The sequence below is a fragment of the Temnothorax nylanderi genome, unplaced genomic scaffold (genome assembly GCF_030848795.1).
Source record: "Temnothorax nylanderi isolate EJ_2023f unplaced genomic scaffold, tnyl_v1.0 TNYL_tig0443_pilon, whole genome shotgun sequence".
Lineage (NCBI taxonomy): Eukaryota > Metazoa > Arthropoda > Insecta > Hymenoptera > Formicidae > Temnothorax > Temnothorax nylanderi.
This window is the reverse complement of record NW_027249505.1, coordinates 81,373-97,500: the sequence shown is the minus strand read 5'-3', so window position 1 is coordinate 97,500 and position 16,128 is coordinate 81,373. Positions and strand designations below refer to the sequence as shown.

At 38.1% G+C, this 16,128-nt stretch overlaps 2 protein-coding genes across 2 annotated transcripts in view; one reads left to right on the top strand and one right to left on the bottom strand.

Moving 5' to 3' along the window:
- LOC139782826 (B9 domain-containing protein 2-like) overlaps window positions 1-16,128 on the bottom strand; it is a 96,330-nt gene that overhangs the window by 26,133 nt on the left and 54,069 nt on the right. The window contains exon 2 of the mRNA XM_071721907.1: window positions 825-957. Within this exon, the coding sequence (XP_071578008.1) occupies window positions 825-912 (88 nt within the window). The 5' untranslated portion in view covers window positions 913-957. The remainder of the gene's footprint in view (window positions 1-824; window positions 958-16,128) is intronic.
- LOC139782821 (uncharacterized) lies at window positions 8,170-16,070 on the top strand. Its single transcript, XM_071721903.1, has 6 exons — window positions 8,170-8,279; window positions 9,846-9,998; window positions 10,077-10,225; window positions 13,173-13,353; window positions 13,594-13,933; window positions 15,941-16,070. The coding sequence occupies exons 3-6, from the start codon at window positions 10,121-10,123 to the stop codon at window positions 15,996-15,998; spliced, it is 684 nt and encodes a 227-aa protein (XP_071578004.1). The 5' UTR covers window positions 8,170-8,279; window positions 9,846-9,998; window positions 10,077-10,120; the 3' UTR covers window positions 15,999-16,070.

Genomic DNA, 16,128 nt, shown 5'->3' with positions numbered 1-16,128 from the left:
GGCTCCGCTCCGCAGAAGCTTCAAGCCGAAGCGCGTCCCTTGACAACGGGGACGCATAGAATTATTGATTTATTTACCGCCTGTCAGATTGATCTGGTGACTCGAATCGTTCGGACCGGTTTCTCAGAACTTTCTTGTATTCCGTTCTGAGCCTTAATAAACCCGAGTTCTTATCTTTATAACGAGAGTGGTTATTTCTGCGATCCCGGGAGTACGCGGACGCGTTCGCGAGTACGCGCGACTCGAAGAGCGAACGGAGCGTAACAATATATATGGGGGATTTTATGAATACATCCAGATTCGAATAAACTCACTAACCTAACTTAACCACAAACAAATATTTATATAATACACGCATACATATGCGCACACACCAACAGCAGAGGGTTTGGAGTAAAAAAATACTACGTGACGAACTGTGGGGTTCTTATCTCTGCTGTGACATATACATACACACACACGTACACACACACACGCACATGCATACGCATACACACACACACACATACACACGCGCGCGCGCGCGCGCTCGGGCGCAGCACTCAACATACACGAGTACACGCACATGCACTCATTGCACTTAAAAGAAAACGCATCAAATTATCTGAAAGAAATACGGCACTCAGATTCTATGACTTCAGAGTTCCATATCTCTTTATCCTTTGATTTCATGTGTTTATGACAATGGAGAAATTTGGTCAGATTCATAAAAACTGGCAATATATCTCAAAGCAGAGCAATTTGACCGCGGTCACTTTTCCATAAGAAACGTGCGGAACCCTTTATTCTAATTCCACTTATAAACGTGGTTTTATTTTTCTTACCAACACAAAAGTTCCATTTGCAGAGTAGATGTGATTGTTTAAAATTTTTTGCGGATGAAACTTGTCCAATTATATGCAACTCGGCCATTCCACAAAATCATTGTTGCAACTTATACAGAGTGTCCCAAAAGTCCTGCAACAGTCAAATATCTCGAGAAATATGGAAGATACGGAAAAATGTTTTACAAGGGGAGGGCACGACGTTGTCATCCCCGATTTGGCTAAAATTTTACGTACGTGCAGTGCTTAAAAAGAAAATCTTATGGACCAAGCCGTAGGATGCACTTCTCAAGCATCTTCGAGAAAAAGCGATTTGAATATTTGCGTGCATCACTAGTAGCTTAACAGTTTACGAGTCTTCAACCGAAAGCGTGGCGCAGCGGGTAGCGCGCCAGCTTCATAAGCGCGAGATCGCTGGTTCGAGTCTCGCTGCTGGCTCTTTTTTTTTAATGTTTTTTTATATATTCAATATTTATGCTCTGATTTCCTGCGACTCGGGAGCTATGCGTTCTGTTTTTTTTCTTTTTTTAAAGGGAGTGAGAGAGAAAGAGAGATTTTTATACTTCATACTTCTATTCTTTTTTTCAATCCTTTTCAAAGATTGATCGGTAGAAAATACTGGTTGGAAAAGGTTATAGTAGAAAGGATGAGTAAATCAAGTACCGAAAAATAGAAAACTTCATTATTTATTCACATGTGTGCACGCGATATTTATTACTTATTAATTGTCAGAAGGCGATGAATCAGTACATGAATCGGGATGATATTCATCGTAAAAACATGGAAAACAATACGTCATAAAACATCGTGCGCATCGTATAAAAGCTGCTTTTTTACAAGCACAAGGATTTTTGAGAATGTCAGTGGGGAAACATACTTCATTTACGTTCATGAAAACTTCTCTTTCATCGGAAAGTTTTGCAGCGAACCACGCGTAACGCAACATTTTCGAAAATACTGGTGCTGACAACTGATTGTGAACGATCGATTGAATTTTTATACAATCTTCCCGGGATGCTATCTCGCGATTTTGTTCTATAAGGTGGGAACAATTTTGTAGACGCTTTATAAAATTTTTCACTTGTCTGTAAAAGTATACATCGCAAGGTTGAACAAGAGGCGTGCACTTCGGAGGAATAACTTTAATTGTACACGTTCCTATACTCTCGTATTGTTTTCCATGTTTTTACGATGAATATCATCCCGATTCATGTACTGATTCATCGCCTTCTGACAATTAATAAGTAATAAATATCGCGTGCACACATGTGAATAAATAATGAAGTTTTCTATTTTTCGGTACTTGATTTACTCATCCTTTCTACTATAACCTTTTCCAACCAGTATTCTCTACCGATCAATCTTTGAAAAGGATTGAAAAAAAGAATAGAAGTATGAAGTATGAAAATCTCTCTTTCTCTCTCACTCCCTTTAAAAAAAGAAAAAAAACAGAACGCATAGCTCCCGAGTCGCAGGAAATCAGAGCATAAATATTGAATATATAAAAAAACATTAAAAAAAAAAGAGCCAGCAGCGAGACTCGAACCAGCGATCTCGCGCTATGAAGCTGGCGCGCTACCCGCTGCGCCACGCTTTCGGTTGGAGACTCGTAAACTGTTAAGCTACTAGTGATGCACGCAAATATTCAAATCGCTTTTTCTCGAAGATGCTTGAGAAGTGCATCCTACGGCTTGGTCCATAAGATTTTCTTTTTAAGCACTGCACGTACGTAAAATTTTAGCCAAATCGGGGATGACAACGTCGTGCCCTCCCCTTGTTAGACAAAAGTTGTACTGTTTCAAGGGGGACATAAGATGATGGCAATGATTTGACCTTGGATGGTCGTTTGAAAGTTACGTGAACGTCACCTTCAATTTCTTAAATAGAACCCCTCATATTATAGTACATCGTTTGATAGGACATAAAAAGAGAAAATTTTTGGCCCAAACCAGAGTCGATATGTTAACTGTTCGGGAGTTATTTAGGATCAAAAATTGGTTTTTTCGAACTTTGACTCTAAATAACTCCTGAACGGGTTAACGTATCGACCTTTGGTTTGCGCCAAAAAATTTTAGTACCCCAGGGGACACCAACTAAAAATTTTTTTACTGTAACCTTACATATTGTAGTATATCGTTTGAAAGGGCATAAAAATATTTCTTTTGGATTGATAGTATAATTACTGTCATTAATAACAATTCTTCCCACTGAAATATCATTTATGCTAATAAGAGAATAAATTGTAATAACTGATCAATAACCATATAACATTTTCGTAACTGTTATATATCGATGTTTGCTGGAAAATATATAACATATATGTAGCAACTATATCATATGTTTGCGTATTTGTAACATAAATATACCGTTATGGTTACTTTTGAAAAAGGGCAAAATTATAATATAGCTACAGCATCGCAGCAACATTCACGTTATATAAAATCTCAAAATCTCAGGTACTTGCAACTCGTCGCGTCGCGTAAAAAATCCACGATACGGTCTCGCTTCGCGTATACTTGGCGCAAGACACTACCGTGTCTCTTGATGTAGTTTATAGCTATATTATATAGTGGCTATATCAAGAGACACGGTAGTGTCTCGCGCCAAGTACGCGCGGAGTGAGACGCACCGTGATTCTTTTACGCGAACGCACGAGTTGCGAGTACCCGAGATTTTGAAATCTCAATAACGAGTGAACGGATCAAGTTCTAAGTAGGCTTGATCGATTTATATTAAGAGTGTTTTTATTTTTTCGCTACATGCCCTACGAGCGGAGATATTACGATGCAAAGTCTAAAATGGTAAATTTTACAATTAAGAAACGTCGTCGTCGTCGTCGTCGTCGTCGCCGTACGGTTGCTTTTGCCTCGATAGATGGCATTTGAGAACATCTCGAGCGTCCCCCCGGGTTTCCTCCATGACAGTGTTGCTACACTGAAAAAAGACAGCATATACGCGTACGTGCGCGCTCGTCGCTCAGTGCATTTGCGCGGACAGCGCGCTGTCAGTCAGTTATATAACCTAGAAATACATCCCAAGGAACACACTAAAGTCAACAGATAGTCAAAATGACTGTATTTTGATTCAAAATGATCACGCATTTTTTGTATGACGAAAAATTGACGGTCATAATAAAGTCAAAATTATATCAAAATGTTTTACCATCATTTTACCATCATTTTGACATTATTGTGACTTTCACATCACACGAAGTCGGACGTCGGCGGTCGGACATCTTGCATATGTCAAAGTTGTGTACGTGCACGCAAGCGAGGACAAGAAACGATCCGCGAGTGCGAGAAACGGCTGTCCATGTGCGCGACGGTCTCGTCATAACCGTCCGCGGCTTCTTTGGCCCCGTCTATTAATTCACGTACGTGCACGCGAGCGAGGTAACGATCCGCGAGTGCGAGAAACGGCTGTCCATGTGCGCGACGGTCTCGTCATAACCTTCCGCGGCTTCTTTGGCCCCGTCTATTATTCGCGTACGTGCACGCGAGCGAGGAAACGATCCGCGAGTGCGAGAAACGGCTGTCCATGTGCGCGACGGTCTCGTCATAACCTTCCGCGGCTTCTTTGGCCCCGTCTATTATTCGCGTACGTGCACGCTAGCGAGGAAACGATCCGCCGCGAGTGCGAGAAACGGCTGTCCATGTGCGCGACGGTCTCGTCATAACCGTCCGCGGCTTCTTTGGCCCCGTATATTATTCGCGTACGTGCACGCGAGCGAGGAAACGATCCGCGAGTGCGAGAAACGGCTGTCCATGTGCTCGACGGTCTCGTCATAACCTTCCGCGGCTTCTTTGGCCCCGTCTATTATTCGCGTACGTGCACGCGAGCGAGGAAAGAATTACCTCAAGTGATGCAGAATAGAGCATTGGTATTATCTCGTCAGAGTAATGATATTGATTTTTTTGCAGCGGCTTTGTGTTCAATGGTTAGTTAACTCATTCTTTATCTCTTTCTTATAAGCATTATGTTATTCCTCAAGTGCTCATTAATTTTGCTAAAACCTTTAGGTGAGTGATAAGAGTTTGCGTCTTCCCGAGTCACTTTATAATGTTCCACCTAAATTTACTCTCTCCGAATTTCGAGTCTACGTTTTTCCGGTACTAGCATCTCTCGCATCGTATCATGCACATTTGGAACCTTATTTACAACAAAGTCTAATAAAATGTCTAGAGGTAAAATATGCATTTTATATAGTTATACAGAATATGACAAGTTAATAAAAATTATAATGCATAAAGATTTTTTAAAAATCTTTTTATATAAGGGGCATTCTTTCTCAACGAGAGACCCCCCGCCCCCAAAGTTGGTTTTGACGTAAAGAGTTCTAATATGGCTTAAAATTTAGGTAATTATATCTACTTTTAAATGCAAAGTGGCAAAATAAAAAATTCAAGATGGCCGATCCAATATGGCGGACAATGTACATAAAATTGCTTAAATTCGCTTAAAACTCGTTACTCGGGGATTTTTGGTGTCGCTGAACACAAATCTGACATTAGATTTTCAAAATTCAAAATGGCGGATCCAATATGGTGGACGACTTTTTAAAATTATATCGAATTTACATGAAAATTTTTACACGGGGGTTTTAAGGTGATTGAATAGAAATGTGACATAAGGTATTCAAAATTGAAACAAAGGCGGATCCAACACAATGTTCCCAAAGCATAATAAATACCAAGACAAGTTTTCAGTCCAATAAGCAAAGGCAAAGCAATATAAAAGTTCAGGCAGTGAAGGCAAGACTAGTTAAGGTTCCAACTAGTAAAAGTAAGACACGTTGCTAGTCCAACCAGCAAAGTAATGACTAGTTAAGGGCTCAACCAGTAAAGGCAAGACAATTGCTGGTTATTTCAGCCAATAATCAGCCAAAGCTGATTATTAAACAAATCTCGTTAATGATATATTAAATATTTCAATGTAGTAAATACCTCATATGTTGTCATAGTTTCATTTAACATAGTCATATTCAACAAAAATGTTACTTAAAATATAGAAAATAATAAATACATTATTAGTAATAATATTTAACATAATAAGTGTATATCTAGATAATACAGTACACACATACATTAACGCAATATTTTTACATTGCTTTTGTTTATATCTTTGAAGATTTTCATATTTTCTGCCAATATTCGTTTCTTATGTAAAACGGTAATGACATAATGTACGAAATTATTATAAAAATAATGCGTAAAATAAATATGCTAAACTATGTTATTGTCTTGCCTTTGCTTTTTGTTCCAGCAACGTGTCTTACTTTTACTAGTTGGAACCTTAACTAGTCTTGCCTTCACTGCCTGAACTTTTATATTGCTTTGCCTTTGCTTATTGGACTGAAAACTTGTCTTGCTATTTATTATGCTTTGGGAACATTGTGTTGGATCCGCCTTTGTTTCAATTTTGAATATCTTATGTCACATTTCTATTCAATCACCTTAAAACCCCCGTGTAAAAATTTTCATGTGAATTCGATATAATTTTAAAAAATCGTCCACCATATTGGATCCGCCATTTTGAATTTTGAAAATCTAATGTCAGATTCGTGTTCAGCGACACCAAAAACCCCCGAGTAACGAGTTTCAAGCGAATTTAAGCAATTTTATGTACATTATCCGCCATATTGGATCGGCCATCTTGAATTTTTTATTTTGCCACTTTGCATTTAAAAGTAGATATAATTACCTAAATTTTAAGCCATATTAGAACTCTTTACGTCAAAACCAACTTTGGGGGCGGGGGGTCTCTCGTTGACAAAGAATGCCCCATAAATGTGTTTGGAGTATTAAAAAATTTAATTGATCTTTAGGTTGGTCTTACAGCAAAGTGCGCAAGCCAATATGTAACCACTCTCACAATCTGCACATTAGAAATGCGCGATGAAATGAATAAACTTTTATCTGAAGTGCTAAATTTCTGCAACAGTCTACATTGCCATACCTATTATAGAATTCTTATCAAGTAAGTTTCCAGTTGTCAAAAACAAGCGTTTAATCGAGTTTTTATATTTAATTTGTTAGGCCAGTTTTGTAAATGTAAATTTCTATTTTAGCTTTAACTAAACTTCCAAAAGTTTTCGCCAGCTTTATTGGAGATCAATATATGTCTGTATTTGCAATAGAGCAAGTATAAAACAAGCAGATTACATTAATTTTACAACAGGTTACCAGCTGCCGATTTCCTCCTTAAAGAAGGTCAGTCAATGACTTGGATTCTTGGCAATAGACTTATCACTGTAACAACAAGTGGTTGTAGTAATAAAACTATGCGTGGTGGACTTTGTGACAATTGTTGGGTAGCGTGTAAACCTGGCTTTCTGTTACTCGATCATACAAAAACCTCTCACTCAAACTTACAACGTACTTCAAGCATTGAGGTATTTATATAATTGTCTTATACTACGTTTACGCGAGCGTTACTTCTGTAGTAACTTACGATAATTCACTCGTTTACGCGGAGTAAATTATCGTAAGTTACTACAAAATCCCGTTTACGCGAAGGAAAATCCCGTTTACGCGAAGGAATTATCATAAGTTACTACAGAAGTAACGCTCGCGTAAACGTAGTATTAGGGAGCAAGATAAATTCATACAAATATTCCAACGTATCATTCAAAATAAAATGATGTGATTTTAGTGTGTATGCGTGCGTGCGTGTGTGTGTGTGTGCGCGCGCGTGTTTGGCTCGTCAATGTGATACCAATCGTGTATTTGTGCAATATATATATATATATATATATATATATATAAGATCCAGAAAATTTTCAAGCATGTACTGGATTTTGAGAAGTCATCTTTTCGTCATTGCAGCATATGCACAGACAGAACATTATATTATACATAAAACATAAAACAATATATATATATATAATATAATGTTCTGTGTGTGCATATGCTGCAATGACGAAAAGATGACTTCTCAAAATCTATAATACATGCTTGAAAATTTTCTGGAAGTATAGTAAAAAGTTCTCATAATTATTATTCATAAATGTGTGTCCCCTAATATATGTTATTTTAATGCTAATTTAATTTACAATTATAAATAGCCAATTTTTATTATCATTTTAATTTATACTTTTAGTATACGTATAAGCATATTATATATTTTTCAGCGTGTAAAAATTCTGTTTATTGAGCATCGCATTGTGGTAATTAATTTCGCAGTGGAATTGCTTTTTAAACAATACAATCGGAAAACTCTATCGCAACTCCATCTCTAAAATGAGATTAGCACATTTGAATTTGCCGCGTATTCATACGTTCGCTGTATACGGCAGCCAATCATCTTTCGCTACGTTTTATTACGAAAGTAGCAGATTTGCCATCGCGTCGTTCTTGTCATCGATTCTCGCCATCCAACGTACGTCTAAACGGCCTTTGTGTGAGAGTATTATATATATATTTCATCGAGAATATCGAGATGGATACAGAAAAACCAGTAAGTAAAGCTGTGTATATACGATTTTTTCTTGTATTCTATTTAACTTTTGTTCGTGTTCTATATTCAACTAATAATTAGGGTTAAATTCAAGTTTTGCATAAGGCTTCTTTAAAGGATGATTCATGCATTTCATGATCTAGACCAGGCATAGTCAACCTCCAGCTCCCGACTGCAAAGCCACGACTATGCCTGCTCAACTTCATCCAACAAAGAAGCCTCTTTCCCTCACTCTTCGTGGATAGAAATTAAAGGGGAAGTGACTCCAGAGCTCGAGATTGACCATGCTTGTTATAATAGAATACCCGAGAATACCGTTATCCATTTAATATACCTGACGCGCGCGCGCGCGCGCACACACACACACACACACACACACACACACACACACACACACACGTCTTTATACATATATATATATATATATATATATATATGTTTCCTACATGTAATTCCTTATTTTTTTTATTGTATCTAATTGTAAGCCCTAGAAGTTTGGTATTATTTTTGTGTAGACATAATTTTAATTTATCCATTAATTATTACTTCAAAGCATACTTTAATTAATTATTATATATAAGTTATTATTAGTACGTTCTGACATAATTTCTCGCATCAGTTTATTTATTGAATTCTTACTTTGTCTACATATGAGTTTTATTTACCTAATTATAATATCATATTATAGAACATTTTGGTTTATTATTATATAATTTATTAGTATATTCATGTGTTGACATAATTGCAACATTAGTTTAATTTATTGAATTCTTTTATATTACGTTTAAACATAATAATAATTTAATGATTACAATTGTGTGTCGAGATATAATACAATCAAAAATTGTTTATGTTTATACATAATTTTAATTCGTCAAATTATTATGTTAAGACAATTTTAATTAATTATTAAGAATTATATTATATGTTCTGTACATAATTTTTTAAAGATTATTGATATTTTTGCAAGTGTAGACTGTTATGGCAATTACTGTACAATTTATTGCATTAATGTCTAAACACATAAACGTTGTATGAAAACAATTTTTGATTATTCTGGGTATATAGGTACATCCTATTTTAATATTCGTACATTATTACTACAAAATCTTAAACTTTACTTTTATTATTTAATTTATTATGTGTGAAATGCAGTTATTATATAACATCTTTTATATATGTTAGACGGTTAGAGATATTAAAAAGAGATTAAAATAATGTAATATATATGTGATATGACAGACATAAATTAATTAAATAAAACGAAAATTATAACAGTTAAATTGTCAAACACGATTCTAAATTGCACAAATATCTAGAGACGATACGCTTTGAAATTTCAAAATTTGATGCATTTTATGTGTTAAGGCATTAATATATCCATAATGATATATCAATTTTTGATCAGCTGTATAGTAAAGCCTTAATTTTAAAGAGGCTTAACTATAATAAGTGGCAAATGCACATTGAAAAGTTTTTACAGACTTTTAATAACTGAAGTTTTGAAGTTATTATCATGTGAAAGCATCTTCTATGTATACTTTTTCTTCTCTGTATTTTATGTAGAATCGTAAAAGAAAAATTAGCCGTAAGGCTGACACGAGGGCAGCAAATCGTCTGCGTGTTGTGAATATGCAGCAGCGTATTGGGAATGTCGTACATTCCTTCTCGCCTCTCTCGAGCAGCAGTAGGGGAGACCGGGGCTAAAACGTCTACAAGGTAAATACGTCTAATCAAATATCTCGGAACCTGTATATTGTGCGAACTCGCTATTAACATTGTAAACGCTGCTTATAGTACCCATGTGACCAACGGAGTTTCGGCAGGTTACCAGCAGTGTTATGATTTTTACGAAGGCAAACGTGTTTTCGAAAGGTGAAAGTTACATTTTCTGCGCGTGGAAATTTTGTAATATCTGCAATAATATTTGCTCTCCAAATCTCGAGGTACGTGATTATAAAGAGTAATGCATGCTGAACACGAATCCAGTGTAGTTTTTTCATTATTGTTGATGTCTAATATTTCGTGGGCGATCAAATCTGAAACTTGTGTTTGGGGCTAATCGGTCAGTAAGCAGTCCGGGTGCATTTCCAAGGCATTTTCGGGCTCACTGCATATGGAATATGGATGAGACGGGAATTACAACCGTTCAGACACCGAATAGAGTCATCGGACGTCGAGGAGTGAAACAAGTCGGGCGAGTGACTTCTGCGGAAAGAGGAACCCTCGTAACTATTTTTTAATAATGTTTCGCATAAAAATTTAAAATAATTTTTTATATTTTTCTCTTAAAAAACAATTATTGCATGTATCCTATTATTTTTTAGAATTAGATGTACGTATATGTATTGAAAATGCAGTGCAGACTGTTATACCCCGGCATTTTTGAGATTTCAATTTTTCCACCGTTGTCGTTTTTGCTCTATACCGGTTAAACAAAGCGCCGTAGACAAAAATTTCCTATATAAATTTTGTAGCTAAAGGTTCACTCTTTACAGTGGTATACCACATTTAACTACAATTATTTATTTTGTTGTTAAAAATCGGCACCGAAAAAAAACGGACTGTTTAGCCCCGGTCTCCCCTACTGTTGAGAGCGAAAATGAACACGACGGAGAATGTGGCTGTGATAGGCATAATGATGAGTTGGAAAATATAATAAATCAGCCGGAAAGTGACAAAGAATCTAGCATTACTGAGACACAGGAGAGCAGCTCTTGTGGCAGTGACGCTGAGTATGTATCAAATTCCTCTGATGTGAGCCTATTGATGCTCTCCAAGTAGTTGACATTGAAGATCTGTGTGCTTTACGCGATGATAATGAAGAGAGGAATGCTTATATTCTTTGCGAATTGAAGAAATGGGCCATAAGAGGAGTCTCCTGCAAAAAAATTGATGCACTTCTCCGAGTATTACAAATGGTTTTCCCTACTCTACCAAGGACCTACCGAACTTTACTGAAAACTCCTAGGAGTACAAATCTTGTGAATATGGGAAACGGCAAATTCTGGTATAAAGGAATTGGCTGCAGTGTTGTACCTCGACTGTCAGAAAAATACTTATCTAATAGAGAGAGTATCCAGTTTGATATTAACATTGTTAATAGTTCCCGTGATGCATTCTGGCCAATCTTGGGTTGCCTCGTGGATGAGAAGGAGCCATTCATAATAGCAGTTTACCATGGGGAGGGTAAACCTCCACTAGAACTTTTCCTGCGGCAATTTGTTGACGAACTTTTCAATTTAATGATAAATGGAATTATGTTTCAAGACACTACGTATTGTGTTCAAGTACGAAATTTTGTTTTGGATGCTCCCGCCAGAGCATTTATAAAATGCGTTAAAGGGCACACGTCAAGAAAAGCATGTGAAAAGTGCCATGTCACTGGAGTCCGCTATAAAAACAGGGAAGTTTTTTTGGACCATGATGCATGTCTTCGTAACAATGAAGAATTCAGATCAAAAGTAGACGCTGGCCATCATATTCCTGACATCACGTCTCCGTTAGAAAAAATTGGGATCGGTATGGTGTCTCATTGTCAGTTTTAGATTGGACGAAATGCATCTTTTGTATAGCGGAGTTTTTCAGCGGTGGCTGGAGTTTGTTTTGGGAAAACGAGGGCCAAATCGAGGAAAAATTTCACCGCGCGATAGGGCTGCTGTTTCCGCGGCAATCGACGAAATTAAACCTCATATTCCGGTCGAATTCTGCAGAAGACCTCGTAACTTTCTTTTATATGATGGAATAAGAATTTTCAGCTCGTTGGATCGAAATCTATACACAAACTACTTATTTCTGCAATGCGGAGTGTACATTCTCTCGAGCCCACTTTTACTTGAAAAGGACGGTATGATTGAAACAGCAGACGTTCTTCTCCGTGCATTTATTCGTCATGCTGCGGACATTTTTGGAAATGAATTTGTTACTTATTATATTCATGTACTCTGCCATTTACCTACAGAATGTCGCACTTACCAGGCTCTTAGTAATTTTAGTGCATTTAAGTATGAAAATTACTTGGGTGTCATCAAACGTTGCCTAAGAGCAACATACATGCCTCTTCAGCAATTTTACAACAGAGACTTTGAAAGAGGAGGCCGATTCATGCAAAAAGACATGATTGACGAAGAGCGAATCGAATTAAGTAAAAAACAGTACGAGGATTATGATGAAGTAGAGGTTTATTCTAAATTGACCATGCACGGAATGACACTTTCCACATCAGAAGCAGATTGTTGCTTTCAGTCAAAAAATGGCGAAGTAGTCGTCCTCTCAAAAATTACTTGTCCCTTTCGTGGCACACGAATTTCCTTACATGGACACAGATTTAAGAACATTTGTGACTTCTTTACATATCCTATCAATTCCACAGACATAAGCATCTGTAGGGTATCGCAACTTGAGGAAACAGAAAAAATCTGGTCTATTAATCAAGTTATTCAGAAATGCATTCTCATTCCTGATGCCAATGATAGTTATCTGTGTATTCCGCTCGTTCATGCTGGGCCACAATAAAGTAAGGGTGAGACATTTCGCTAAACTACAGTAAAATTTCAGCTGTATGTTTTCTTTCAGCTTTACCTTTCCTCTTACTTAATGCGACGTGAAGATGGGATGCCTGCTCTTTCTTAAACATGGGCGATGTAAACTGGGCGTCAATGTTTTACACTTTTGCTTTAGAACTTTTTTAATGAAACAATTTCTAAACTTTCATTTTTTAATTTTTTCTTTTGAGCTTGACATATATTCCACTCTGAATGTGCTCTTGTCAGCTGTACTATATATTATATATATGTTTTACTAGTAAAAATAAATTTTTATTACTCGTGGAATTTATGAAGACGAATAGAAGTATTCCCTATTTATTTTATTTGGTTCTTTGTCTCATAACAGTTCTCGGTTGTTGTTTGGCCGGATGGTGGTACATGCGTGGTGGCAACTAAATGGCTAAATGAATCTAAAGAGACTGTCGTGTATCCTTCTAAAACCAAATGCTTTACGAGACTGGTAATGTCTCTTGTGGATGTGAAAGAAGACTGGGAAGAATGTAACGTTGACTTTTTGCACAGTTATAGTAAGTAGTCTAAAGTCTGTATCAGAGTATGGTTTAAGATTGAAATTTTAGATTGAAATTTGACGAATCATAATAAAGAAAACTCAATACGGAAGAATCCCAAGTTTAATAAACTTTACTCTGTTTGGTAAAATTTTAATTTAATCTCAATCCTAATTCATAATCTGATACGAGCTTAACTGTAATGTATTGGATTCTGTTATGGATACTGAATTATACTGTTTCTTTTCATGCTTCTAGAAACGTTTAACCTTGCAAATAAAGCTGCTAAACTGGCCGCCGAAGATAAACCCATTGACTCCAACATAGAGACTGATTACGAGAAGTCGCGGAAGCGTCAACTTCCAGTTAAATTTCAGAATCAGAGTTCTGATTATGTTGGTCAGAGTTCTGATGATGACGATCGGGAATCGGAAAATATGCGTAAAAAATATAAACGGCAGGTTGTAAGAGAACCCCGTCGAGAAATGCAACGTACAAAAAGCGAGGAACGTGAAAAGTCCCAGGATGTCTCTCAAGTAAATAGTGTACCAGCTCCTGCAGTGAATATCAGGGAGCAGTTCGCTGCATTGAAAGCCCGGTAATTATTCAGTTTACACCCCTCACCTCCGATTTTGATGAACTTAGGCTTAATCGACGCGTTTTTGCTCAAAACAACCGAATCTGGCAGAAAAAAGTGTCGCTCTGCCACGCGAAGCGAGATATTAACAGTTAAAGTTGACAGGAATCAGGTTATGATTCCCATCATACCGACGAGATGTAGCAACACTGAACATGCCCTGCGGCCACATACGCATGCTCAGTGGCCGCACGCGCATGCTCAGTGGCCGCACGCGCATGCAAAAGTGCGCCAATTTTAAATATGATGACTATTGACTGGTCAATCGTGCGGAATAACCAAGCGTCTTGATTCAAGTAGTTAGGTATCACGCTGGGAGTTTGTTTAGTTTTATTATGCGGGGGAAGGGGTTCCGCTGCAGGCTACTTCTATGTAAAAATCACAACTTCTATAAAGCAGGGCATATACACACGTGTGTGTGCCCTGCTTCAACGAAAATCACAACTTCTATAAAGCAGGGCATACACACGTCTGTGTGTGTGTGTGTGTGTGTCCACGCGAAACGAGGTGCCACATGGGTTCATGACGCGCTTTACAAGCTCGTTTAAGTACATGCGTGGGCGGGGGGATTTTGCTCCCCTGCACCCCCCTCCTCATGCATGTACTTTATAATTTCGCTTTACAACTTAGCATGTACTTTAAGTTGTAAAGCGAGTTCCACGCTGCCTACCGGCGGGGTGGGTGCGGGGGAGGGGGGGGCCGAAGGCCCGCCCCTCGCACCCGCCCGTTGTGTGTGTGTGTGTCCACGCGAAACGAGGTGCCACATGGGTTCATGACGCGCTTTACAAGCTCGTTTAAGTACATGCGTGGGCGAAGGGATTTTGCTCCCCTGCACCCCCCTTTCCATGCATGTACTTTATAATTTCGCTTTACAACTTAGCATGTACTTTAAGTTGTAAAGCGCGTCATGAACCCATGTGGCACCTCGTTTCGCGTGGACACACACACACACACACACAACGGGGGGGTGCGAGGGGCGGGCCTTCGGCCCCCCCTCCCCCGCACCCACCCCGCCGGTAGGCAGCGTGGAACTCGCTTTACAACTTAAAGTACATGCTAAGTTGTAAAGCGAAATTATAAAGTACATGCATGGGGAGGGGGGTGCAGGAGAGCAAAATTTCCCCGCCCACGCATGTACTGGGCACACACACACACACACACGTGTGTATGCCCTGCTTTATAGAAGTTGTGATTTTCGTTAAAGCAGGGCACACACGCGTGTGTATGTCCTGCTTTATAGAAGTTGTGATTTCCGTTAAAGCAGGGCATACACACGTGTGTATATGCCCTGCTTTATAGAAGTTGTGATTTTTACATAGAAGTAGCCTGCGGCGGAACCCCTTCCCCCGCATAATAAAACTAAACAAACTCTCAGCGTGATACCTAACTGCTTGAATTAAGACGCTTGATTATTCCGCATGATTGACCAGCCATCATATTTAAAATTGGCGCAGTTTTGCATGCGCGTGCGGCCACTGAGCATGCGCATATGCCCCCGCGGGGCATGTTTATGTCGCTACCAGTCGCTACATCTCGTCGGTATGACGGAAATCATAACCTGATTCCTGTCAACTTTAACTGTTAATATCTCGCTTCGCGTGGCAGAGCGACACTTTTTTCTGCCAGATTCGGTCGTTTTGAGCAAAAACGCGTCGAATAAGCCTAAGTTCATCAAAATCGGAGGTGAGGGGTGTAAACTGAATAATTACCGAAAGCCCAAGTTTCTCATCCAATAAAAGCATCGAAGGGCAACGGAATTAATTCAAATACAAAAAGAAAAGTCTTGACCGCAAAGAAACTTATCAAAGCAGTAAATAAAAAAGTGTCTCTTGAAAAATCACAATCGGAAGGTAACAAATTAAATCTTTGACTGACATGACTCATAACTGTGAATATTCCCCCTCATTTGTATCATTATACTTATACGGGTAATGTTAATGCCTTATAATTGGTTTATTTTTGCTACAGATATTCTTCGCAATTGTGGAAAGAGTCCTGCAGATACAGAAAACGCAAATGCTACTGATTTTTCCAGTACATTTCAATATGCAGATCTTCATGCCTCCAAGAACTTGTGTCAATCCCCATTGCATACTGACGGTGAGTTTTTCCTTCTTTTCGCGAAAGTATTTCTGTCATGCTTCCTGGATTACTTT

Bases quoted from the DNA above. Each gene is read 5' to 3' on its own strand.
- LOC139782821 (XM_071721903.1), top strand. From the start codon at position 10,121: ATGATTTTTACGAAGGCAAACGTGTTTTCGAAAGGTGAAAGTTACATT. The intron at 13,354-13,593 runs GTAAGTAGTCTA...TCATGCTTCTAG, and splicing joins TGACTTTTTGCACAGTTATA to AAACGTTTAACCTTGCAAAT. The intron at 13,934-15,940 runs GTAATTATTCAG...TTTTTGCTACAG, and splicing joins TTCGCTGCATTGAAAGCCCG to ATATTCTTCGCAATTGTGGA.